General features: G+C 42.2%; 3 protein-coding genes across 8 annotated transcripts in view; 1 reads left to right on the top strand and 2 right to left on the bottom strand.

Moving 5' to 3' along the window:
- Positions 1-7,109, bottom strand: part of LOC139423124 (cytospin-B-like) — a 172,412-nt gene extending 165,303 nt beyond the window's left edge. For both annotated transcript variants that reach the window (XM_071174795.1, XM_071174793.1), the window contains exon 1: positions 7,004-7,109. The gene's annotated coding sequence lies outside the window, so the exon portion shown is untranslated. The remainder of the gene's footprint in view (positions 1-7,003) is intronic.
- Positions 7,110-7,639: 530 nt separating this feature from the next.
- LOC139422011 (mitochondrial import inner membrane translocase subunit Tim22-like) lies at positions 7,640-12,210 on the top strand. The gene is made up of 4 exons (XM_071173153.1): positions 7,640-7,931; positions 8,331-8,527; positions 10,917-10,989; positions 11,079-12,210. Exons 1-4 carry the CDS (start codon positions 7,673-7,675, stop codon positions 11,153-11,155), a joined length of 606 nt encoding a protein of 201 aa, XP_071029254.1. The 5' UTR covers positions 7,640-7,672; the 3' UTR covers positions 11,156-12,210.
- Positions 12,211-13,052: 842 nt separating this feature from the next.
- The window catches only part of LOC139423107 (ABR activator of RhoGEF and GTPase), a 213,019-nt gene continuing 200,950 nt past the window's right edge, over positions 13,053-25,121 (bottom strand). For 3 of the 5 annotated variants that reach the window (XM_071174759.1, XM_071174760.1, XM_071174762.1), the window contains 7 exons: positions 20,189-20,248; positions 19,540-19,649; positions 19,236-19,375; positions 18,368-18,502; positions 17,989-18,094; positions 15,177-15,327; positions 13,053-14,628 (listed from right to left, as the gene is read on the bottom strand). In XM_071174759.1, coding sequence (XP_071030860.1) covers positions 14,539-14,628; positions 15,177-15,327; positions 17,989-18,094; positions 18,368-18,502; positions 19,236-19,375; positions 19,540-19,649; positions 20,189-20,248 — 792 coding nt within the window. In that variant the 3' untranslated portion in view covers positions 13,053-14,538. Of the gene's footprint in view, positions 14,629-15,161; positions 15,328-17,988; positions 18,095-18,367; positions 18,503-19,235; positions 19,376-19,539; positions 19,650-20,188; positions 20,249-25,121 lie in introns of all 5 variants that reach the window. The other 2 variants (XM_071174758.1, XM_071174761.1) reach the window with 1 other exon arrangement.

Here is a 25,121-nt window from a genome sequence, read left to right as displayed (position 1 = left end):
GCATGATGCTGCCACCACCATGCTTCATCGTAGGGATGGTGCCAGGTTTCCTCCAGACGTGACGCCTGGCATTCAGGCCAAAGAGTTCAATCTTGGTTTCATCAGACCAGAGAATCTTGTTCCTCATGGTCTGAGAGTCCTTTAGGTGCCTTTTGGCAAACTCCAAGAGGGCTGTCATGTGCCTTTTACTGAGGAGTTGGTTCCGTCTGGTCACTCTACCATAAAGGCCTGATTGGTATAGTGCTGCAGAGATGGTTGTCCTTCTGGAAGGTTCTCCCATCTCCACAGAGGAACGCGGGTTCTTGGTCACCTCCCTGACTAAGGCTCTTATCCCCCGATTGCTCAGTTTGGCCTGGCTGCAAGCTCTAGGAAGAGTCTTGGTGGTTCCAAACTTCTTCCATTTATGAATGATGGAGGCCACTGTGTTTTAAGGGACTTTCAATGCTGCAGACATTTTTTGGTACCCTTCCCCAGATCTGTGGCTCGACACAATCCTGTCTCTGAGCTCTATGGACAATTCCTTTGACCTCATGGCTTGGTTTTTGCTTTGACATGCACGATCAACAGTGTGACATTATATAGACAGGTGTGTACCTCTCCAAATCATGCCCAATCAATTGAATTTAAGTTGTTGAAATGTCTCAAGGATGATGAATGGAAACAGGATGCACCTGAGCTCAATTTCGAGTCTCATAGCAAAGGGTCTGAATGCTTATGTAAATATGTTATTTCTGTTCTTTATTTTTAATACATTTGCCAAAATGTCTAAAAACCTGTTTTCGCTTTGGAATTATGTGTATTGTGTGTAGATTGATGAGGAAAATGTTTTATTTAATCCATTTTAGAATAAGGCTGTAACGTAACAAAAAGTGGAAAAGGGGAAGTGGTCAGAATACTAACCGAATGCACTGTATATAAACCCTGGATTACTAATGCTATGTATTGGCCATTGAGAGGCTTCGAAGCCACCGGTCGGCCATATTGGCTCTTCCCAGTATGAGCAGTCCTCCATCAGAATTAATGGAATTCTACAGTATTTCAATTAAAATGTTTCAAGGACAAAATTACATTTATTTAAGTATGTTGTTGTAGTGGGAACAGTTACATTAGTCATATCTATAAATTATGGAAAATGCTTTTATAAATATAAATATTTGTATGTATAGCTCACACAATATAATTTTAAAGTATTAAGTAGGGTGTCCACCCACTCTGCCCAGGGTGGATGAAAACACACTTTGGTGATGAAATTTCACTTCCTTATTTTATAAAATACATTTTACCAAGACAAATATGATTCTTCATGTTCTGAATCGTTCAGTTGGGTCTTTCTCTAACATGACATTAACATTACATCCAAAAAGTCAGATTTCGTAACCTGATATATCTAATAATAAGCACCAAGCTCTATTGATAGAGCGGTTCTGCTTTCTCACTGTGACTTTTGAGGATTTTACATGTTGTGGTAGTCATATGCTAAGTTGTTTCCAAGGGTTGCAAAAAGCCAAATTTTAAAATGAAAATGTTGCGGTACACTCAGTGCTCCGTTGACATTTCACAAATACGCTTGTTTTTGTGAGAAATCTTCTAAAAAGAACAGGAATTTCATATTAATATTAAAAGTGTATATTAAAATATGAAATAATTATCTTGAAAAAATGAAATGCCTTAAAATAGATATACATCTTACCTCTATATTGTTTTATGTCCTCCGGATTCAAGAACAAAGATGATGAGTTCAACAGAAAGCCTGTCAGTTAGCCTTCATTCTCGCCCAACATCCACCCAAGCTGACCCAATGCTATTTTCCTGATTTTTGTACACTTTTTTTCCTCTGGCCTCCATTGATTTAGTCACCCTAATTTTGGCCATCCTAATAGGTAAAACATTTTTTATAACTTTTGAATGGATTATGACAGAGACATGAGGTTGGACCATTGGTTTTCTTAGAGGACTAATTATTATTATTCATTATTTTACCCATTGGTCAAAATATGCGTTTTTGATTGGACAACCTACATTAATAAAGGTCTCTGTAATAGAATAAATGTGGCAAAAATGAATGTAGAATATAATTTACAATGGTGAGGGAGTGATGGAGGCACGGTGGCGCCAACACAGCTCCCCCATATCAGTCATCTAGTGTATAAATTATTGGGCACTAGGTCTCCCTGCACTTTGCCATTCTTCAATCAGCAGTGTAAGTATGCACTTAATCGAAGAAATCATGAGCTGCAGTCTCTGACAGAGTCTGCTATGTACATTTTGCTACTGCATTTTCAGTGCTGCGTCGTGTATGCAGTATGAATGTATTCTGTCCGTGTGTACTGAGAGCTCTGTGCAGTGAGTGCATCCCCATGTATGGGGATTATAGCACTGCAGTGTTTGCCCCTCGCCCTGACTGACTGCATGCTTGCCTGCTGCAAATGTGGAAGGTGACACCAATGGATCTCCCCCTCATCCATCTCCCCACTTTATATAATTCACACATTTACGTGTAGCCTACACATTGCACATGCACACACTGATAAAGCTGTGAAAAAAATATAGTCTTCAGTCGCATACCAAAAAGTAGGCTAGGTAAATCGAGGTCAGCGATACTAGAGCGCGTTCTTGAATCAGGAATTTTGACTTTGTGGAACAGCAGCTAGCCTATACAGCAGAGACCTTGACATCCCATTTCAAATGAGGCCACATGGTGTTCTGTGACACACACACACACACCCTGGAAAAGTCACCCTTAGCTTTGGACCGTAACAGAGGAATGAGGACGCAGGTGGACAGCCAGGACACTCCAGTCAATAACACCCCCCCCCCCCCCCTCCACCCCGCCCTGCTCACCAGAGACCTACTGGAGGCTAATTATAGCGGCTCCAGTCCCCCAGTGAGAGAATCGTTGGTAACGAGCTCAGCAGTAGAGCGCAGGCGCAGCACAGTCACTGGGGACCAGTATGGTGATGTGACTGAGAAACAGATTCACTGCTCTTTCTCTGGCCCTGTGAGGACAGGACACCCTGTGAGGACACACAATCTAGGGCTCTCTCAGCAGCACACAGAGTACAGGAGTAGACTGGGAGACCAGGTGAGCTGCATTCTCCCTCGCCTCCATCAAATGTAATGCCAATAATCATCTAAGCCCAGAGAGAGATGGAGTAAAACACTAAGAGGACATAAGCACTTTTCTGTATAACATGGGGCCCTTTTTTCTCCTGCAAAATAAAACCAGACTGCAAAATTAAATGACAACTAGGCTACTGCTTTCTTGTTAGTGTACTTAGGCTACTGCACTATTGTGTGTGGTTCCATGTAAGGCCTTAGAAAAAAAGGTTTCAAAAGGCTTCTGGGGAAGTTCCCATAGGAGACCCCTTTTTGGTTCCAGATAGATCTCGTTTGGGTTCCATGTAGAACCCTCTGTGGAAAGGGTTCTACAGGGAACCCCAAAGGGTTCTACAGTGCCTTGCGAAAGTATTCGGCCCCCTTGAACTTTGCGACCTTTTGCCACATTTCAGGCTTCAAACATAAAGATATAAAGCTGTATTTTTTTGTGAAGAATCAACAACAAGTGGGACACAATCATGAAGTGGAACGACATTTATTGGATATTTCAAACTTTTTTAACAAATCAAAAACTGAAAAATTGGGCGTGCAAAATTATTCAGCCCCTTTACTTTCAGTGCAGCAAACTCTCTCCAGAAGTTCAGTGAGGATCTCTGAATGATCCAATGTTGACCGAAATGACTAATGATGATAAATACAATCCACCTGTGTGTAATCAAGTCTCCGTATAAATGCACCTGCACTGTGATAGTCTCAGAGGTCCGTTAAAAGCGCAGAGAGCATCATGAAGAACAAGGAACACACCAGGCAGGTCCGAGATACTGTTGTGAAGAAGTTTAAAGCCGGATTTGGATACAAAAAGATTTCCCAAGCTTTAAACATCCCAAGGAGCACTGTGCAAGCGATAATATTGAAATGGAAAGAGTATCAGACCACTGCAAATCTACCAAGACCTGGCCGTCCCTCTAAACTTTCAGCTCATACAAGGAGAAGACTGATAAGAGATGCAGCCAAGAGGCCCATGATCACTCTGGATGAACTGCAGAGATCTACAGCTGAGGTGGGAGACTCTGTCCATAGGACAACAATCAGTCGTATATTGCACAAATCTGGCCTTTATGGAAGAGTGGCAAGAAGAAAGCCATTTCTTAAAGATATCCATAAAAAGTGTCGTTTAAAGTTTGCCACAAGCCACCTGGGAGACACACCAAACATGTGGAAGAAGGTGCTCTGGTCAGATATAACCAAAATTGAACTTTTTGGCAACAATGCAAAACGTTATGTTTGGCGTAAAAACAACACCCTGAACACACCATCCCCACTGTCAAACATGGTGGTGGCAGCATCATGGCTTGGGCCTGCTTTTCTTCAGCAGGGACAGGGAAGATGGTTAAAATTGATGGGAAGATGGATGGAGCCAAATACAGGATCATTCTGGAAGAAAACCTGATGGAGTCTGCAAAAGATCTGAGACTGGGACGGAGATTTGTCTTCCAACAAGACAATGATCCAAAACATAAAGCAAAATCTACAATGGAATGGTTCAAAAATAAACATATCCAGGTGTTAGAATGGCCAAGTCAAAGTCCAGACCTGAATCCAATCGAGAATCTGTGGAAAGAACTGAAAACTGCTGTTCACAAATGCTCTCCATCCAACCTCACTGAGCTCGAGCTGTTTTGCAAGGAGGAATGGGAAAAAAATTCAGTCTCTCGATGTGCAAAACTGATAGAGACATACCCCAAGCGACTTACAACTGTAATCGCAGCAAAAGGTGGCGCTACAAAGTATTAACTTAAGGGGGCTGAATAATTTTGCACGCCCAATTTTTCAGTTTTTGATTTGTTAAAAAAGTTTGAAATATTCAATAAATGTCGTTCCACTTCATGATTGTGTCCCACTTGTTGTTGATACTTCACAAAAAATACAGTTTTATATCTTTATGTTTGAAGCCTGAAATGTGGCAAAAGGTCGCAAAGTTCAAGGGGGCCGAATACTTTTGCAAGGCACTGTACCTGGGATCTGCCTGGTCCTTCTGCTGACATAGGACATACAACCTCTCTGCTGAGTTAGCTGTCAGTGTGTTCTGAACACAGCCCAGCCATCAGCCAAAGACAGATCTCTTCTAGCTATTTCTATTTCTTGGAAGGTTGGCCATGATAAAACAAGGGGTGTAATTACATACAAATAGCTATTGCATAACTTTAAGAGGAGGAACGATTTACTCATAGTTATTTTCTCCCTTATATTGCTTTAGTACCATCAAAGGAATAATTAGGGGAGGGTAGAACTGAAAGATGTCATTTGTTTTCCATTATATATGCCTATCCCCTTCCAGTATAAATGTATGTGTGTGAATGACAAATGACATGACTGCTTGCTTGTTAACCTCTTAAAAACATTTCATGTAATCCAATCAAATAGCGGTCTAGTTGTTAGGCTAGGCTAACTTTCCCATAAATCTATCTTTCTCATTGATCAAATCAAATTGTATTTGTCACATGCGCCGAATACAACTGGTGTAGACCTACTGTGAAATGCTTGCTTAAAAGCCCTTCCCAACGATAAAGAATAGAAACACAAGATGATTAAAATAAATACATGACACACACAGTAAACCAATACCAAAATTGCAGCCGTTTATGAGTTTAGGCCTAAGCATCGTTTTGAGACAGTCATTTGACTGAGCTTGAATGCTTTGACTGTGTAGTTTATAAGCAGATAAATGTAATAGGGCTACAGCTGACTGTGGTAGAGCCAGTGCAGCACACAGTCGCTCAGTCATAACGACGTCTACCATAATGAACCACTTACTGATTTATTAAATAAATAAACAGCAAACTTTCACTGATAACTAGTCTAAACACAACAAAGCCTCAGCTACTGGCTGCTACACGTATACTGTAGCCCTAATTAGGAACAAATGGCAGCCGTATGGTAACCAACAGTAAGTAGCATGTGGAGGGTTTTCTAAAGCATCAGTCGAGTCGACAATCGAAGTTGTTGAGAACTGTAATTACACATTTGAAAACTGTGTTAACTTAAAATCGCAACAGAAAATATGTAGGCCTAATTACTTCCATGTATATGAAATAATTGATTGGATAATGATGATGATTTCTTAAGCAATTTATAAGAATTTGGGCATTAGGCTATAGGCTACATGGACGCCATAATTGTTTACTACAGGATAATCAAACTCTGGGCTTCATAATCTTACTCATTCACTGTGAAAGTGTGATGTGATCTATTTAAAAAAAATAACATTCTGGAAGAGTTGCTAATTGGTGAGCACTATGTGTACTCAATTATTTATTTGTCATTCGTTGTTGCTGCATAGTCACTGAGTAAGCTTGGAAGAGCTGGCTTATTGATGTAAGCAGGAGGGTGTTTTTCAACGTAACCAAATGTACTGGTGGAGGCAGCAGCAGACACAGAAAACAACATCCTGTTGAACTTCAAACAGACACACAAATGAGAAGAGGCACCAGAGTCCACAATGGTAACAGTGCACATGCATCCACCTCCACCCAGTCCGCAAACATTCATGACAGATGTCTTCGGCTGACTCAGCTTTACCATCACACAAGTCTGTCTTACTGCAGCATTCTCTAACTGTAAGATGTGGCAATGAACAACATGTCGACGCGAGTTGACCATACATTTTTTAAACACGGGTTAATATAAAATAACCATCAGCTGAAGGTACAGTTACAGATGGAAAGTGGCTGTCACGAGACAAACACCTTATCGTTGATCAAAACGGCGATTGCTGTGAAATGCACTAACTACTGTACTGCTATCCAACCTGTCTTCATAACGACTCTCACAGCCTCACCAAACTTGAGCAACGTAAATGAATAAATAGTTCAAAAAAAGGTGAATATTATCAGTGCTGATTGAAAATATATATTTTCGGCAAAATAATATAAATATTTCCCCTCACCTGTTCTTTTCAACTCTGCCGCTGGTGCGCTCGTTTGTGTGATGTGGTGATGTCGATGGTGGGGCTAGCGTCGCGCGTGGATGTGCCTGCAGGTGGAGCGCGCGAGTTTGGTGCAGTGTCTGCATTTACAAAGACTTCTGGGTAATGTCGTATTTCAACAGTGTGTTCACTTGAGAACTATCTTCTCCTTATGATAACATTTGTATTAAATCGACACCCTCCTCATTTATTTCCTGCAGAGATAAAAATTAAAGCCTAAACGTACAGATATTTTCAAGTCAAATGAGAAGTGTTGTGACAATATTGATCTAAGACTTTAAGATGATATGGTTATATTCAAGATAGCATTCATGAAGACAGTCCATTACTTAGAAACGCATTGATCTGACTTTGTTGAATCTGCTAATATATAGGAAGACTAATTTGCACTTCACTTGCACGCTAAAGCAAGTAAAAGAAAACGTGCAAATCTTATATATTGACAAATATTTTCTCAAACAATAATACAGAATGTATATGTTTGTCTATGTTATTGGTCCAGGACCGTTATTCCATAAACGTCATTGTTTTTTCATGCGGAATAAATATAATTGACCTCAAGCTGTCATGCATTTGGCGAATCTACCGTTTATAATAACCTCTTGAATTTACCAGCCGCACACACTCATCATGGCGGCGACCGTAGGTAGTGGAAATGCCCCTGTGTCGGACACTCAAGCCTCAAACTCGGCTGATCGGAGCTATGAAGGTTCAACATTTCAGTACAGCATGGTCCTGGAGCACCTCATCGGGGAGAAGAGGCCAATTAAGGATCTGAATCCGACCGTTATGGGGGGTCTTCCCAATCCCATGAAAACCGACGACCAGAAGATGATCGAACAGGGAATGGAGAGCTGTGCTTTCAAGGCGGTGTTGGCCTGTGTTGGAGGTTAGCCAGTCTTTCACTATTGTCGACGATATTAAAAATGTGTCATGCATTTGACACATTTCAGTTGCAACTAGCCTCTAACTTTGTCCATCCATGGACGACCGAGCAATAGAGGCTAAATTGCAACGTACATTTACCTCATGGTGACAGCTGATTGCAGCTACAGTACAGTAGGTACACTAGCTTCTCTCTGCATGCAGGAGGCCGACAATTTATAATGCACATAGTTGTTCCAAATTATTGATCTTTTAACGTGTTGGTAGCTTACTGATGAGATGAGCCACTCACTCTCCCTTGCTGTCTATAATATTGCGCATTCTCACTATAAGGCATAGTAGTAACAGTACTATTTCCATAGTTGCTGTAGCTAACACAATCTTGTGACACTTTTCTCTAAAGGGTTTGTTCTTGGGGGAGCGTTTGGTGTGTTCACGGCTGGTATAGACACCAACGTGGGATTTGACCCCAAAGACCCCATGAGAACACCCACGGCCAGAGAGGTTCTCAAAGACATGGGCCAGAGGGGAATGTCCTACGCCAAAAACTTTGCTGTCATTGGGGCAATGTTCTCCTGCACAGAGTGCATCATTGAATCGGTAGGATGATTCTGATCCTTTTTTTTCTGCTGAAATGCATCAGAAAATAGTAATAATATGCTAATTAAGTGTTTTAATTTTTTTATTTGACCTTTTATTTAACTAGGCAAGTCAGTTAAGAACAAATTCTTATTTTCAATGATGGCCTAGGAACAGTGGGTTAACTGCCTGTTCAGGGGCAGAACGACAGATTTGTACCTTGTCAGCTCGGGGGTTTGAACTTGCAACCTTTCGGTTACTAGTCCAACACTCTAACCACTAGGCCTCAAGTAGCAAATTGAAAGTAGTCTGTTGATTGTCAGTGGACCGGAGGAAGTAAAGATGTATTGAAACTCAGCACTAGGACCATCTTTATTCTGGCAAGCGTGTAAATGCATCACAAGCATGAGACGGCCTGTTATGTTTGGACAACTTGCGGGACCTTAACGTTGTCATCAACAAATCATACGTAAGCACAAACCACAAAGTTATGTTCAACAAATCATGACATTTGTTGAACATGGTTAAATAAAATACAAAACTTTGGTCTTCCAGGCTAATGTGTGTTGATGAAATGAATACCATGAACATGTAATTGTGGTTCTGGAAATACCAATGAGAATGTGAAAAATCTGGACCCTATCCGAAATGGCTCTGTCTTTCCCACCCGACATGCATAGAGACCCGCTCCGAATGGACCCGAGGACAGTTAGACCTGTTCCTAAAAGGATCGTGCTGGTTCGGATCCGAGAGACCATTTCAGATCTGAGAGTAGGAAGAGAAAGAAACTGCCAGAGCATCAATAAAGGGCCATCAATAAACAAGTGAAATTAGCCAAATGAGCCACAGTTACATGTCCTTAACCGCCTATAACAAATTGCAAAAACAACTATTTGTGTTTCGATGTGTAGCATATTCAAAACTTCAGTCTATTTTATTGGTTTTTACTTTCCTAAAACAAGTCTAACTCCCAGTTTAGCGGTTGGAGATTTGAGCACTAAATGCATCAGGGCTGTGTGTGTGTGTGTGTGTGTGTGTGACAAGCTTAGGCCTAGAGACAGAGGATGTTATCGACATGCATAAACCTACTTGTCAGAGGTTGATTGATGTGTTCATTTTCTGTAATTCAGGGTTCATCTGTAAAAGAGATATTGGTCTTAGTATGACTCCCTGATAATAGGCTACTACTGCTATACAGATATAGGCATATAGGAGGCTCATTTGTTAATTTTCAATCAGAATATTTTTAAAGAAGTATTATATTGTTAGATTAAAGGAGTAACTATGGTAGGCCTAGAACTTTCTTCCTCGCCTCAAAGTTCAAATGCCGGAGTCAGTTGTAGTGCTGGTGCACACTACATTCATATCATAGGCCTGCAGTAGCCTAGCTAAGCCTAATAATAACCATACCAAACCTTCACAAAAGTTGCTTAACATTTATTAGGGTAATATCAAAAGCAACTCTAGTCAATGTTTATAGGGAAAATACTAACAAGTTATTTATTATATTGCGGCATTAAATCAACCTTTGCATCTGGCCCTTTTTTTCTTTCCTTTTCATGGTTTGAGTGCGAGTAGCATAGTAGGGCTACCAGTCACTCTATTATAAACACAGCATTACAACATTACAACATTACAGCCGGAACTTTAATTTGGCCAACGAAAATGGCTCCACAGAATGAAACCTTAACATTACCAACAAAGGACTACCGTAGGCCTACCCAACGAATGACAGCAATAGACTAACGCAATTTATTTTACAACAGGCCTACTTTTAACCTTAAAGTAAATATGGAGCACAACATTTAAAATAACTTAATTCAGCCAATGAGAATGTCTCATCAAAATGAAAAACTTTTTGCCTAGGCTAAAGAACTGATTTAGATGATTCAATCATTTATAATGACTAAACAATTGATAATAAATACATGAATTGCAGAAAATTGCATCAAACCTGAATGGCGAGTTGCACACAGTTCATTTGTCCACGCCAACGTTTCTCACCTTTGTTTGCTACATTATAAAGACATGTTCAATCATTAGTGGCCATGGCTCCTTTTACTCGCTCTCTCTCCTCCTCAGTAGGCGCACATGAGGTGAGCTGCCGGAACCAGTTTCAGCTGGACATAAGCAATGCAGTTTATTGAATTGCAATTGGCTGACAAAGATAACAAGCTTGTGCAGTTCATCACACAAACATTAAATTAAGAGGACGGGTCCAGTCGGTAAATCAGTTTTAATTGCACATTCCTGAGACCTGTAGCAATTATATCAGAACTGACCCAGATCCGAGACACAAGTCAGAATTTGATCTTGGAATGTTGGGTCTGTTGAAACTGTGAAGACATCTACTGGAAATACTGTATTGTCAGTCTTCTACTGCCCCCTTGTGGTGCATTTTACATTACAGCACAGGGGGAAGTCAGACTGGAAGAACGCTGTCTACAGTGGTTGTGTTACTGGGGGAGCAATAGGATTTCGAGGTGAGTTATCTACTTAATTTGTCAGTTCAAATGTCTCATGCATTAATATAATTTTGTTGAAAGATGATTGTCTCCCTTCTATCTTATAGCTGGGGCGAAGGCTGGCGTGCTGGGATGTGGAGGTTTCGCTGCCTTCTCTGCTGCCATTGAGTACTATCTTCGGTGAAAACCAGGTCACCTTCTATACCTTTTGAACTTTTGTTGAGGGATCACTGTCCCTCTGGACCAGAAAGACTTTATACCTCGTGGAGAGAGAAAAACATCCCTGCTCTGCAGGTGGAGCATCTTATCATGAGGATTATCTACACTTGGACAATTCCACGTTTGACTGTATCCTGTGCACTGTATTTACAGTGATGTCATACAGGGTTGTCCAGGCTTGTGGCCCACTTGTTATGCTGGCTTTGCCTATCTAAAAAGTTAAGTCATTGAGATGAACCTCTAATCAGTTGTAGTCGAGAGCTGGCTATTCTCTCGTTTAGTTTTTGTGGGTAAAATAAAGCCTGGTGAAATCAAGTCAATGGCCGCATCAGACCAAACAACCGTCAATGGCCGCAAAGTCGAAGGTGTATGGGGGACAGCCGGACACTGGTTTGCGACAGCAGCGATCAGATCAACATGGCAGTGTTGCCATTGTGTATAAAAGGTTTTCATTGTAATGTAGAAATAAACATGTCTCCAACACCCATAACAAACTGGAATCATGTGTGTACATTATTAAATCACGTTTGTTTGTTTGTCAGGTCTTTGTTTGCATGGGTCAAACAAAAACACCCTAATGATTGGTTGACCATAGAGCCCCACAATGCATGTAATGGCTTCAGAATGAAGTTGAAGAGCAACTGTAGAGACTTGAAGTCAACATTTCATGACTTGTTCACATGATTTTTGTAAAGTTCATGCAGTTGTATTGTAGCTACAAGTCATTTTTTTTGCCCCAGAATGCAGCAGTGTTAAGTAGTTTTTGGGGGGGGTCTGTACTTTTACTTCACTACATTCCTAAAGAAAATTGTATTGTTTACTCCATACATTTTCCCTGACACCCAAAAGTACTTGTTACATTTTGAATGCTTTAGGCCTGGAAAATAGTCTAATTCACACACTTATCAAGACGTCATCCCTACTGTCTCTGATCTGGCAGACTCACTAAACACTTTCTTCATTTGTAAATTCTGAGTGTTGGAGCGTGTCCCTCGCTATCCGTAAATTAAAAAAAAAAAACAGTGCCATATGGTTGGATTAATAAGGAATTTGAAATGATTGAGGCTTAATTATATTTCAGCAACTGCATGAACTTTTGGGATTTTACTGGGCGACTAACTTTTGCAGTACCTTTACTCAAGTATGAAAATTGGCGACTTTTTCCACCACTGGAACGCAGCACACTTTGAAAGACTAGTCAATGACTAAAGTGATCCGCTCGGACCTTCAATGTTTTACATTCTGACTCAAACAGCCTTACTATAAAAGCAACGTGGTGACACTGACCAATGTTATATGTACATTTTTACAGAATCCATCCAATTTATAGTTAACAAATGTAAGTCAGTGTAAATTGATTAGAGTAATGCGTTGCCAGATAAAAATAGATTGGATTTATATAGCACTTTTCTACCAACTGAGGTACTCAACGCTTTACATAGTAAGGGGAAACTCACCACATCCACCTGGGTGATGCTTGGTGAACATTTTTGTGCCAGAATGCTCACCATTCTGGCACAAAGATTTTACATTTTTAAATTCATTCATTGTGGTAAATAATATGAACTGAGTTTGGTGTGTCCGAGACAAACACACAAACCACTGCTAATTGCTACCGTTTTGAATTCATTTTTCAATTCTTATGACTTGTTTGGTAACTGCATGCTCACAAAGTTCAGAATACTTTATTTTCTACACTGCAACCTTGAGTTTGCACGGTACTGATAAAATTCCAATACAAAAGTTACTTTTCAACTATCCCAAAGTCCAGTATGCTGCACCAAACCAAATAAAAATATATACAAAGTTTTAAAATAGGAATTAGTTGCAATAAAACTGCAAGACAGATGACAAAACAACCGTTTTGGTAGACTTTTATTAATTTTACTAAAAAAGAAAAAAGTTCACATCGACATTTACCCTTGTTAATACAGTATACTCAAAGTAAAATACAACATTTGATTTTCTTTTAATCTTATATTAAAAATATCAAATAGGACTCATCTAACAGTGCTTATTTTAAGATATGTCACAGGCTAGATAGCAGAAAGGTTGGATTTGTACAGCTTTGATGGGAGGAGATTGCCGGTGCCGCAAACTAGCAGTGACAACCTACCTTCGTTACCCAGCCTGATTTGATTGACAAGTTGAACATGCAATAAGGGCATTAAACTACACAATAATCCTATAGATTAACTGGTGTCATTGGACACTAGGAACAGGCTTGCAATGGATTGACAAGAAAAAAGCAAATGTTCCAAAAATGTGTGTGATTTTCTTCCCATAACCCTCATCTCACAGATTGATGTTTCTTTCTTTAAAGAGGTTTAGAATCAAACGTCAGATTTTACACTTTGTGTTCCTGTAATCGTTTCAGTACAGCTCAGCCAACATTGGCTGTGAATGAGAAACTTGAAAAAACCATCACTACTTGAAAAAACTTCAAACAACGGACTCCTTTGAGCAATTCTCTAGTTGCACTGGGCCCAGTTTCCCAAAAGCATCTTAAGGCTATGGTTCTAACGATGACTTTAGCCTTGAGATACTTTTGGGAAACCAGCTCCTGGACTGTACAGGCACACTTAATATATATATATATATTTATAATAAATAGGGCGAATTTGGCCAAGACTCACACAGAGGGAGGGCTGTGCTCTCTAGTCTTTACACGTGGAGAAAAAATGTGACAGTGGCCATTCACTGACATGACTTTACTGGCGGCTTGGAAACGCAAACAGTCCTCAGCTCTTTGCTTTAACACACACACATACACGCTTCTACATAAACACACAGCCCTCCTCCGTCACATGCACAAAGCCAGAGAGAAACAAAGGACTTATTGAACAAATAATATTTATAAAATATGTAAATGCCATTTTCTTGGAATGCCTCTGAAAGAAAATAAAAGAGAAGGTGGAGTAAGTAACAGACCAGCTTCAGGATCATTGAGCTGCTTTCTGGAGGACCCAACAGACCAAACAACCGACAGTGACCCAGTAACATACCAGACCCTGACCTCTAACCCCTCACAGATAGATAGAGAGGTCCCATATTGGTGGCTGTCCAATGGGGTATTGTGGGTCAAAGGTGAGAGGTATGCTGTTCCCTCCACCCCTGCTCTTCACCAGATGGATGTACTGTAATGTACTGCTCTATCTCCGCTGACACTAGAAGACATGACTATGGGATCCAGAGGAAGCACCGTGACTCCTCTTCCTCCACGTCTGACTCCATCTCTCAGAGTAGGCTGGGTGGGTCTTAGGGGGGCTGTACAGTTTTAAAAGGGAGCTGGGTGGTATGGGGGTGGGGGATTTGCTGTTGAGTCTTTCGCTCCGGACCCCCAAGAGATTAAACGTCAGTGGAAAAGTAGAGTGTGTTCCGCTTCAGCTCAGCGAAGGAGATGGGAGGATGCTGCAGGTAGTACAGCAACACTTGGACCTGAGATGGGGAGCGAGAAAGAGAGAGATTGAGCCAAATATAAATGGTGTTTCATTTAAATACCAATTATCATAGTTGTAACCAAAAAAGGACTGGGATATGGAGCTTAGAGGCGAATGTGACCTACACATTCTGTACATGACTCAGGTGACACAGTAAGCATCTCTCCATGATAACTGAGTATCTGTATGAGTATCTATCTACTAAACATATGGAGATTTAATAAGCCACTGCACAAACAACTGTCTCTTAGTCTTTACAGTAATGATGAAATATGGCATTCTACTGTTAGTGTTGTGGCTTTTATGGTGATTTACAGTAGTCATTGTTTATATACGGCCTAGAATAAGTCATTTGTGAACAGGAAGTGGTTTCTCTCTCAGTACGGGGCAGAGTTCCAGGAGGGGCTTCCCAAATAGTCTAAATACAGCTGGGAAACCAGACTGACACGGTTTGAACACACACATCCCCCTCAGCTAACTCTTACATACTCATAAGCAAACGCACATGCACACACAAACAGATATACGCACCCAAGTCACACTGACCTGTGCCATGACGTCATGTGACCAGATGTCAGTGGCCAGGGTGATGTGTCCCTTGGTGACCTCGGACTCAGAGGGCCTGAGCAGGGTGGGGCCAAACACTGTGCCCAAGTTGTGGAGGGACATCTTGTTGATGGGCTCATTGTCAGCAACTCTGGAACACAAAACGGACAGATAGACCAGTCAGACTACAGTGACCACAGGGACAGATCGGTATTAGTTATTTTTCTAGTCATACGACATGTTTTCTGGTCTGGCCTTGTTACTATGATTACCCATGTTCTGAAGCAATCACTGTCAGTACAGCACAGTGAGTTCTGTGTGTGTTTCTTCTACAAGGACCATGTCTGAACTAAGTTACCATCTGCTGTAACTTATATAAATGTTCTCCATAGCAACAGCAGAGCCTTTCATATCACACTTGAAATTCAGCAGAGCTTCCAGCAGGTGTCCTCAGCGTGTCTACGAGAGTAGTCTGTGTACGTTCTTGTTGACTGACTGCAGTGTACTGCTGGGTGAGAGCTGTACTGGGATCAGACCATAATAGAGTATCCATGGTGCAGAAGAGTGGAATCTGACCCAGTGCTAGGCCTGTGAACTGACCTCAGGCCTGCCAATAGGTAGAAATCTTATCTCTCTATGGACCTTCCTGCCAGCAAACTTCTGAGATCTCACTACCCTTTACACTGTCGCAGCTTTACACACTATAAAACACCTCCCCTGGTGAGACACATGGCTCCCAGCGTTCTTTTCAAACGTGTCAATCTTACAGCAAGGATTAACTGAAAACTAACTTCTGTAAGGAGGCGTGAGAGTGAAGTAATGTGTAACTGAAAACTAACTTCTGTAAGGAGGCGTGAGAGTGAAGTAATGTGTAACTGAAAACTAACTTCTGTAAGGAGGCGTGAGAGTGAAGTAATGTGTAACTGAAAACTAACTTCTGTAAGGAGGCGTGAGAGTGAAGTAATGTGTAACTGAAAACTAACTTCTGTAAGGAGGCGTGAGAGTGAAGTAATGTGTAACTGAAAACTAACTTCTGTAAGGAGGCGTGAGAGTGAAGTAATGTGTAACTGAAAACTAACTTCTGTAAGGAGGCGTGAGAGTGAAGTAATGTGTAACTGAAAACTAACTTCTGTAAGGAGGCGTGAGAGTGAAGTAATGTGTAACTGAAAACTAACTTCTGTAAGGAGGCGTGAGAGTGAAGTAATGTGTAACTGAAAACTAACTTCTGTAAGGAGGCGTGAGAGTGAAGTAATGTGTAACTGAAAACTAACTTCTGTAAGGAGGCGTGAGAGTGAAGTAATGTGTAACTGAAAACTAACTTCTGTAAGGAGGCGTGAGAGTGAAGTAATGTGTAACTGAAAACTAACTTCTGTAAGGAGGCGTGAGAGTGAAGTAATGTGTAACTGAAAACTAACTTCTGTAAGGAGGCGTGAGAGTGAAGTAATGTGTAACTGAAAACTAACTTCTGTAAGGAGGCGTGAGAGTGAAGTAATGTGTAACTGAAAACTAACTTCTGTAAGGAGGCGTGAGAGTGAAGTAATGTGTAACTGAAAACTAACTTCTGTAAGGAGGCGTGAGAGTGAAGTAATGTGTAACTGAAAACTAACTTCTGTAAGGAGGCGTGAGAGTGAAGTAATGTGTAACTGAAAACTAACTTCTGTAAGGAGGCGTGAGAGTGAAGTAATGTGTAACTGAAAACTAACTTCTGTAAGGAGGCGTGAGAGTGAAGTAATGTGTAACTGAAAACTAACTTCTGTAAGGAGGCGTGAGAGTGAAGTAATGTGTAACTGAAAACTAACTTCTGTAAGGAGGCGTGAGAGTGAAGTAATGTGTAACTGAAAATGACACGGCTGCACTACACATTTAAAGTTAGTCTTAGTTCCCTCTAGTTCACAGTGTAGAGCTAGATGACAATAATATACTCTCAGACAAATGTTGTCTGACCCGTGTTAGGAAACTATGACAAACACATAACCCTGATCTTTTAAACGTCTGGTGGTGAAAACTAACTTTACTCAGAGTATGAATAAGTCCCCACGCAGGCCATTGCTACTATGGCTGATGACAGACAGCTGGTTCTAGGTCAGATGTGAGTGATAGGAGGAGACCCATAAGTGTTCCTGCCCATGCTAGTGGTTACTAGTCTGTGGTTGGGCTGGGCCCTGCTCTACCATGGTCTTCTAACTGAAGGCAGTTTTAACAGGCACAGGCATGATGTCATCCAATGTAGTTCCACACTGCATTTAGAAACTAAGTAGCACATGGTCGGCCAACTAAAACCATCACAGCTATTTTCAAAGACAAAATAGTAGTAGAGAAGTCATTTTAGCAGTAAAGTCATTTTTAATTGACTTTAATGTGTTTCCTTCAACTGGACCATAGGTCGAGCCCCTTAACTTCACCACAACAGGTCTAGCGTAAAAGGCCCAGTGGAGACTGATGCTGATTCCTCTCCAGGGATAGACGTGTGTGTGTGTGTTAGCTCTGTTGACCACACAGGGTCTGGCCTGTACACTCTGATGACTTTTCCCCCTGTCCTTTCTCTTATTGGGGCGGTCAGTCAGTGGCTAATGAGTGTGGTGCGGTCACAGTAGCACACCTCATGAAGCTCTCCAGACTACAGTTTTATGGCAGGCTTAAAGAACCACTCGCATGTGGATCGTATTCTGCCCAGAACTCCTCCAAAACCCACTCTGAACGTATTATGCTGCCTGTTAATCTGGCCCAAACGGTCACCAATAGTAGTTACTGGCCCCTTGTGTGTACATGTGTGTGTGTGTGTGTGTGTACGTGTGCACGCGTGTGTGTATACCTCTTGAGATGCTCCAGCAGGCTGAGGAAGGTGATGAGGTTAGGGTCAGGCAGGGAGCGCAGCAGATGCATCATGCAGTTCTCCTTGGCTGCAGGGTCCGACAGAGCTGTGGAGAAGAGGAGGCGGATACAGGAGGAAGATACATGGGGAGTATACAGGAGGAGGAGAGGGAAAAGAGAAGAAAATAAGTTAAGAATTACCACTCTAAGGGGCAAAAATTAACAATCCTTTCAATGTGGTCTTATCAATGTATTATTTTCTGTGAATAAAAAATGGAATAACCCCTCTCTCTGTTACTACTGAGAAGCATAATAAATGTATTTATATGGTATTGCATTGAGATGTATGAATGTATGTGGTCTGTTGTTAGAGGTCGTACCTATGCCCTCCATGAAGGCTGGGTACAGGCGGTCAGTGAGCAGGGGCTCTGGCAGCTCACGGAAGTACAGCTTCAGCGTTCCCGCGATGGCATTGATGTCCATGTCACTCAACATCACCAGGATGTCTTTGCTATCTTTGAAGGGGAGAGAGACAGATATAAATATATAGAGAGAGGGGGATAAAACAGATAAGGGAAGTGTATCATCCCAACCAAACAACTAGTTCATTTCCAGACGGATCATTCTGGCTCCAGAGATGACATAACAAGAAACCACACTCTATAACCCAAACAACCGGAGATCTCAGCTTAGTGAGACATGAAAACAGCAGAGAGATGCTGAGGAGGTTAGCATTTGGTTTGGTCTAGGGGCTGTGACTGAGGATGTGTCCCAAATGGCACCCTATGCCCTACATAGTAGGCCCTGGTCAAAAGTAGAGCACTATATAGGGAATAGGGTGGCAATATGGGACACAACCTGGATGTGGGACTCCCAGGGAGGACAACACACAGCTGACAGCTGCGGCTCGTCAGACCTGTGTTCTTCCTGTCCTTTCCCACAACTCTCTCTGTTTATACCCAGGCTGAAGCCCCTCTGCCATGGGCCTGGTAGTCTGACCCCGGCCCACAGTACAACAGAGTGGAAGGACAGGACAGCTCACAGAGGGAGGCTTGTGTTGATAATGTTGGGTCTGGAGTTATTCCTGATAAAGTGACTTGACCAGGAAATACTCATGGCCCTGGTTATAGTTTATATATAGGGCCAATAGTTATCCATGTCAGATGCCATGGCCAGGAAAAAAATGCTGTGTCTGTTGATGAAGACTGAGGTGTGCTTTGAAGTAGTCTCAGTATGAGCGTTTCTTACTGGTGTCGAATGCTGCTTTGAGGGCCTGGATGTCGGTGGCCACCCCGGAGATCCTGTAGATTCCCACCTCATCGATCCCCCTCTTCTCCACCTCTTCAATGCACTGGCGGACTATGTAAGGCACCTTGGAGCGCTCGCGCCTGTTGGGGGACAATATTCTTCAGGACTGATATTGCAGTACTATGACTGTAATTAGATTACAGTCAACAATGTGATGCTGATGCTAGAAGTGTAATAAACTGAGCAGAAAGATTTCTCATGTTGTTGCAGGTATGTTTGAATACAACATATCAACATGGCTTACTTTGTCACCACACTGATTTTGACCCCGAACACCCCACTCTGTTTTTTGGAGGGCGTTCTCTTCAGACTCAAGTCCCGACTCGTAAACTTCATGGAGAACTCCACTTTGATCTGTGGGAGACGACACATACAACGCGTCAAACCAGCTGCATATTTAGTGGTTTATTTGACAGGGACCATGAACAGCAAACATTGCACCAGCTTTTAGCTGCATAGCTGATCTGCAGTCACTAGTTTAAAATACACAGCTTCCAAGTGCTTTCTTCTGATCATTACACAGCATCCAGGAGTGTAAGTGGATCCAGCGTTGTTAGATGTTTAAACTTTACGGCTGTTTAAAAACACTGTGTTCCGGAGCAATCAGAGAGTTGGCCAAGCTACTAAAGATAACGTTGCATGGCCCTGGTCAACTGTAACAACAAGCTTCGTTACAATATCCACACACCAATCCCTAACAATAGTCATCTTCTATTAACAGTGTTGAGATGTGTAAATGACTGACACTATCAGAATTGGCTGGTTTTCCAGACACAGTGTAATCCGAGTCCTATACTAAAAAGCATGTTCTGTGGAGATTCAACATTGAAAGAGCTTAGTCCAAGAATAGGCTTCATCTCGGTCCCGGGGAACTGGTCCCAAATGTCCCTTACCCCGTTCATCTCTATGACGTCCATGTGCCAGTTCTTAGACTGAACCGTCTGGGGGTCCAGCTGAAATACACAGAGAAAGAGAGCAGAGTTATGTTTGAGTTTCCTTCGTTATAGTTTCTACACAAGCCACATCACTGCATGGCCTCATAGGAGACAGAGAAGGTATGACAAGAGCAGTGAGTGTTCAAATACACGTATTATGGACACAATCACATGGACCTTCACAGAACACACTCTGTATATCATATATAAGACTGCACCCTAGTAGAGACACTAAAGCCTTCTTTCTGGTGCCTGTGTTATATTACTGCTAAAGTCATCTGTCACTACAACTCTGTACCTAGCCAGCTCTCTGAGTACTCCGGGTTCACTGCACTGGAGGGAAAAGTATGTTTATTAGGAAACAAACACTGTTTCGCTCCTAAAGTCACCAAGACATCAATGTTACATTCTCGCCTATGTTTTGTGTTCTACTTGTCACTACACCCCCAGTACCTCGCTAGGTCTCAGTGATCTGGACCTCTGCCTACCTAGAGTTCACTGCACTGGAGGAAGTTGTATGTTTATTAGGACACAAACACTTCTGTTCCCTCCCTCTCTAACACCTACTCCAGATGTCTCCCTCCCGTCATGCTTTGGTGAGGCTCTGAGGAGCTCCTTTAAAGTCCAGCCAAGAGAACAACAAGGGCACGTTAAAGTTTGTTTTCCGACCCGAGACGAGCCTCTCCTCTCAGCATGGGCCAGAAGAGGAGCAGGGCTATTTTCTCACTGCTGCTGTTTGTGGGGGAAAAATATCCACTTTTCCGTTTGCGTCCTTGATGAAAATTCACAGACAAGCCTGTCTATATTTAAATTACAAAACATCCCTGGGAACTACATTTTTTCTTGTCATTTAATTTCCAGGACGCTGACATCTGATAAAGTTAAATGGGCTTTACCCCCTGTGTGGATGGAGCAGTGGTGCACGCTGGGTAATGTGTGAGTATGTGTGTGTTTAGACGGAGAGGAGCCTCTGCCGTCTAGCCAGACTGAGGGCTGTGTGTGGGTCTGTCCCTACCTAACGAAATGGATTATCTCTGCATTAAAACAAATGACTGTATGTATGAAATGGCAAAGCCAATGATCACGTGACACCATGCATCCCTATGTGAATACGAATAGTGCATTGAAGCCAAATAAAATCTGGTAAGATGCCGTCTCATGGAGACATAACATCAACAGTATGAGCTATTCCAGGAAGTGATGTTGCAGGTTAGCTCAGTGCTGCCTCCTATCATTCAGTAACAAGTTAAAGGCTGACCGGGGTATTGCAGATTGCCATTAGCAGCGGAACTATCCCTATAACTTAGTCTGTGTACGATTTGAAAATAATCGGTTCAAGGACACATCTGTGTATTAGAAGCTGTTATTGGTACCATGATTGTCTTTGGAATTTTTTATATGACTATAATGGGGGATCCTGTTTTCTGCTAACAATGCCTTCAGTACTGCGGTCGGCATTGAATGTCAGTGGCTTCAATGAGAGGGGGCAGTCGATAAACATGGATTAGCTAACACAACGTGCCATGGAACACAGGCTGATTGCTGATAATGGGCCTCTGTACGTCTATGTAGATACTCCATTTTTTCATTTTTTAATCAGCTGTTTCCAGCTACAATAGTAATTGACAACATTCACAATGTCTACACTGTATTTCTGATCAATTTTATGTCATTTTTATGGACAGAAAATAGCTTTTCTTTCAAAAACAAGGACATTTCTAAGTGACCCCAAACTTTTGAACGATACTATAAAATGGGAAAAAGCACAACCCCTGGCCCTGTCTCCCTTTCCCAATGGACACTCCGCCTTGTCTCGACCCTCAAGCATTTCAGCAGAGGTAAACAGAACCTGGCCCACAACCAGATGACAGTTCGACTTACAAGAACTAACAGGAACAAGATGAAACCGAGCACTAGCATAGCAATACAATGGTAGCGAACAGAAAGGGCATCCGCAGTACTTCCATTGTGTGTTAGCATATTGTAATGACCCGATTTATTTTGAGAAAGGGGGCTTTCTTGTGTGCTGTATTTTCATCTCAATCAATGTGATTCATAGTGAAATTAGGTAAATGTGATACATATGTGACCCCAAACTTTTGAACGGTAGTGTACGTTTGTCTGTCTCTAGGGGTAAGCAGCAGCTATGGCTGATGTCTGGCTCACCCTCTTCACTGTGCTCAGGCAGAGCTGGCCTTTTTCTCATGATGCCCTGGGAGAATAGAGCTCTGACATGATCTATGATGAGACGTGTGTGTGTGTGTGTGTGTGTGTGTGTGTGTGTGTGTGTGTGTTCGATACACACACACACCAGAGCCACTCTGACTAGCCTAGCACTTCTACAGCGAGGAGCTAATGCCTTTTTTTGGCTGATTCAGCAGTTCCCTGTGTATCACAATTACACTTATGTCATTACTACCTTCCTAGATTATGTGCTTGTCGGTCTTAAAAGCCCCATAATCGTTTATTGCTGAGCGAGCGCAAGGCCAGCACACTTACCTTATCGTAACTTTACAGTAGGGTAGAACTTTGCATTTAGGGAGTGTAATTAATTACCTAATAAAAAGCTTTTTTGTATCAGTTATTAAGACATCTATTACCATTAGGGTGCAGAGATAATCACAACACCCTGACAACACTAGCGCCAGGAGTCTTTCTGGGCAGGAGCCCAAACAGACTGATGAGGCCTCCTGTAACCATGTAGCCCACCAAAACAGGCCCTAAAAACAATATACAGTGTATCTCTCGCTCTCAACATTATTACAAGTGGAGTCAAAATGGGTTACATAAAAATACAAAGACCCTTTAATGCAGCCGAGCTGTGCGCAGTCAACACACCCACTTGACCCCTCAATCACTCCACCGTTCACTTCTAATGCTATGCTGCTTTATTAAGAACTCCAGGAAGAACTTAATTTTCCTTGCCTGGGAAGTGAGCTGGTTCAAGGGGAGACCACATTGCTAAGGTAGTATTTATAGTGCAAACTGCAACTGAATCAGTACGGTTCTAGACTATATATTCTCATCCTATCACAGAGGATGGATGGATGGGAGCAGGTTAAGTTGTTTGAAAATGTTGCTTTGAAGTTTAGACATGGAAATAATGATCTCCCCAGTGTGACTTGGGGTTGTGCCCAGCTGGCTGGTAAAACAAAGGGAGATGATGAAAAAAAAGTTGTCTTGAGTGACAGTCCAGGAAACCAATCAGAGGGAAGAATATATGAGGTGAAGCATGCACAAAAAGAAAGAGGGCGGGTCCTCAAAGTCCCAAGAGATGAATCACAGTGCCAAAACCTCCCTCTCCTGGGAACCTCTGAAACAAATTGGTAGCGTGTGTTAGTAGAAGAAAGAAAGACTAGAAGAAAGACAAGGAGGGCTGGTGGAAGGATAAAGTATATAGAAAACATCCTAAACCAAACGATGGTTCCAATTAGGACCTCATCACTCCTCCAGAACTCAAAGCCTCCATTGTGCTGCCTAAAACACTGTGACTGACTGGGGAGTGGATCATAACACATGATAATAGTGTATAAATGCATATCCACACTGAATACACTGTGCAATCATCTTTCTTTCATGTGGCACAGAATCTACTGCATGATTAAAATAGAAGAGGTAAAACTATGAATCAAATTAGTGCTTAAAATGTCAAATACAGGCCTTTGGGAGAAAAGCGAGCGAGCCAGAGAGAGCGATGACAGAAAAAGCATGAGGGTGAGTATGTGCATGAATGAGTAACAATGTGATGTGTTCCGTTTAGCCATCATGATGCTCAGTTTGGTGGGAACGCATTGTTCTCTGAGCAGCCCCTAGGCTCTGAGGTCTGACTCTCAGAGTGTGTGTGTGTGTGTGTGTGTGTGTGTGTGCGCGTGCGTGCGTGTGTAATGCTACATGACCAAAAGTATGTGGACACCTGCTCGTCGAACATCTCATTCCAAAATCATGGGCATTAATATGAAGTTAGTCTTTCCTTTGCTGCTATAACAGCCTCCACTCTTCTGGGAAGGCTTTCCACTAGATGTTGGCACATTGATGACACATTAGTGAGGTCGGCACTAATGTTGGGCGATTAGGCCTGGCACGCAGACGGCGTTCCAATTTATCCCAAAGTTCTTAGATGTGGTTGAGGTCACGGCTCTGTGCAGGCCAGTCAAGTTCTTCCACACTGATCTCGACAAACCATTTCTGTATGGACCTCGCATTGTGAACGGGCATTGTGATGCTGAACAGGAAAGGGCCTTCCCCAAACTTTTGATACAAAGTTGGAAGCACAGAATCGCCTAGAATGTAATTGTATGCTGTAGAGTTTAGATTTCCCATCACTGGCACTAAGGGGCCTGAACCATTAAAAACAGCCCCAGACCATTATTCCTCCTCCAACAAACTTTACATTTGGCACTATGCATTCAGGCAGGTAATGTTCACCTGACATCCAGCTAACCCAGATTAGTCCGTCAGACTGCCAGATGGTGAAGCATGATTCATCACTCCAGAGAACGCCTCCACTGCTTCAGAGTCCAATGGTGGTGAGCTTTACACCATTCCAGCCAACACTTGCCATTGCCCATGGTGATCTTAGGCTTGTGTGCGGCTACTCAGCCATGGAAAGCCATTTTGTGAAGCTCCCGACGAACAGTTCTTGGGCTGACGTTGCTTCCAGAGGCAGTTTGGATCTCTGTAGTGAGTGTTCCAACCGAGGAGAGACATTCAGCACTCTGCGATCCTGTTCTGTGAGCTTGTGTGGTCTAACAGTGCTCAGCTGAGCAGTTGTTGCTCCTAGACGTTTCCACTTTACAATAACAACACTTACAGTTGACCGGGGCAGCTCTAGCAGGGCAGAAATTTGACGAACTGACTTGATGGAAAGGTGGCATCCTATGACGGTGCCACG

The sequence above is a fragment of the Oncorhynchus clarkii genome, chromosome 12, assembly GCF_045791955.1.
Source record: "Oncorhynchus clarkii lewisi isolate Uvic-CL-2024 chromosome 12, UVic_Ocla_1.0, whole genome shotgun sequence".
Classification (NCBI taxonomy): Eukaryota; Metazoa; Chordata; class Actinopteri; order Salmoniformes; family Salmonidae; genus Oncorhynchus; species Oncorhynchus clarkii.
This window is presented reverse-complemented; position numbering and strand designations above follow the sequence as displayed.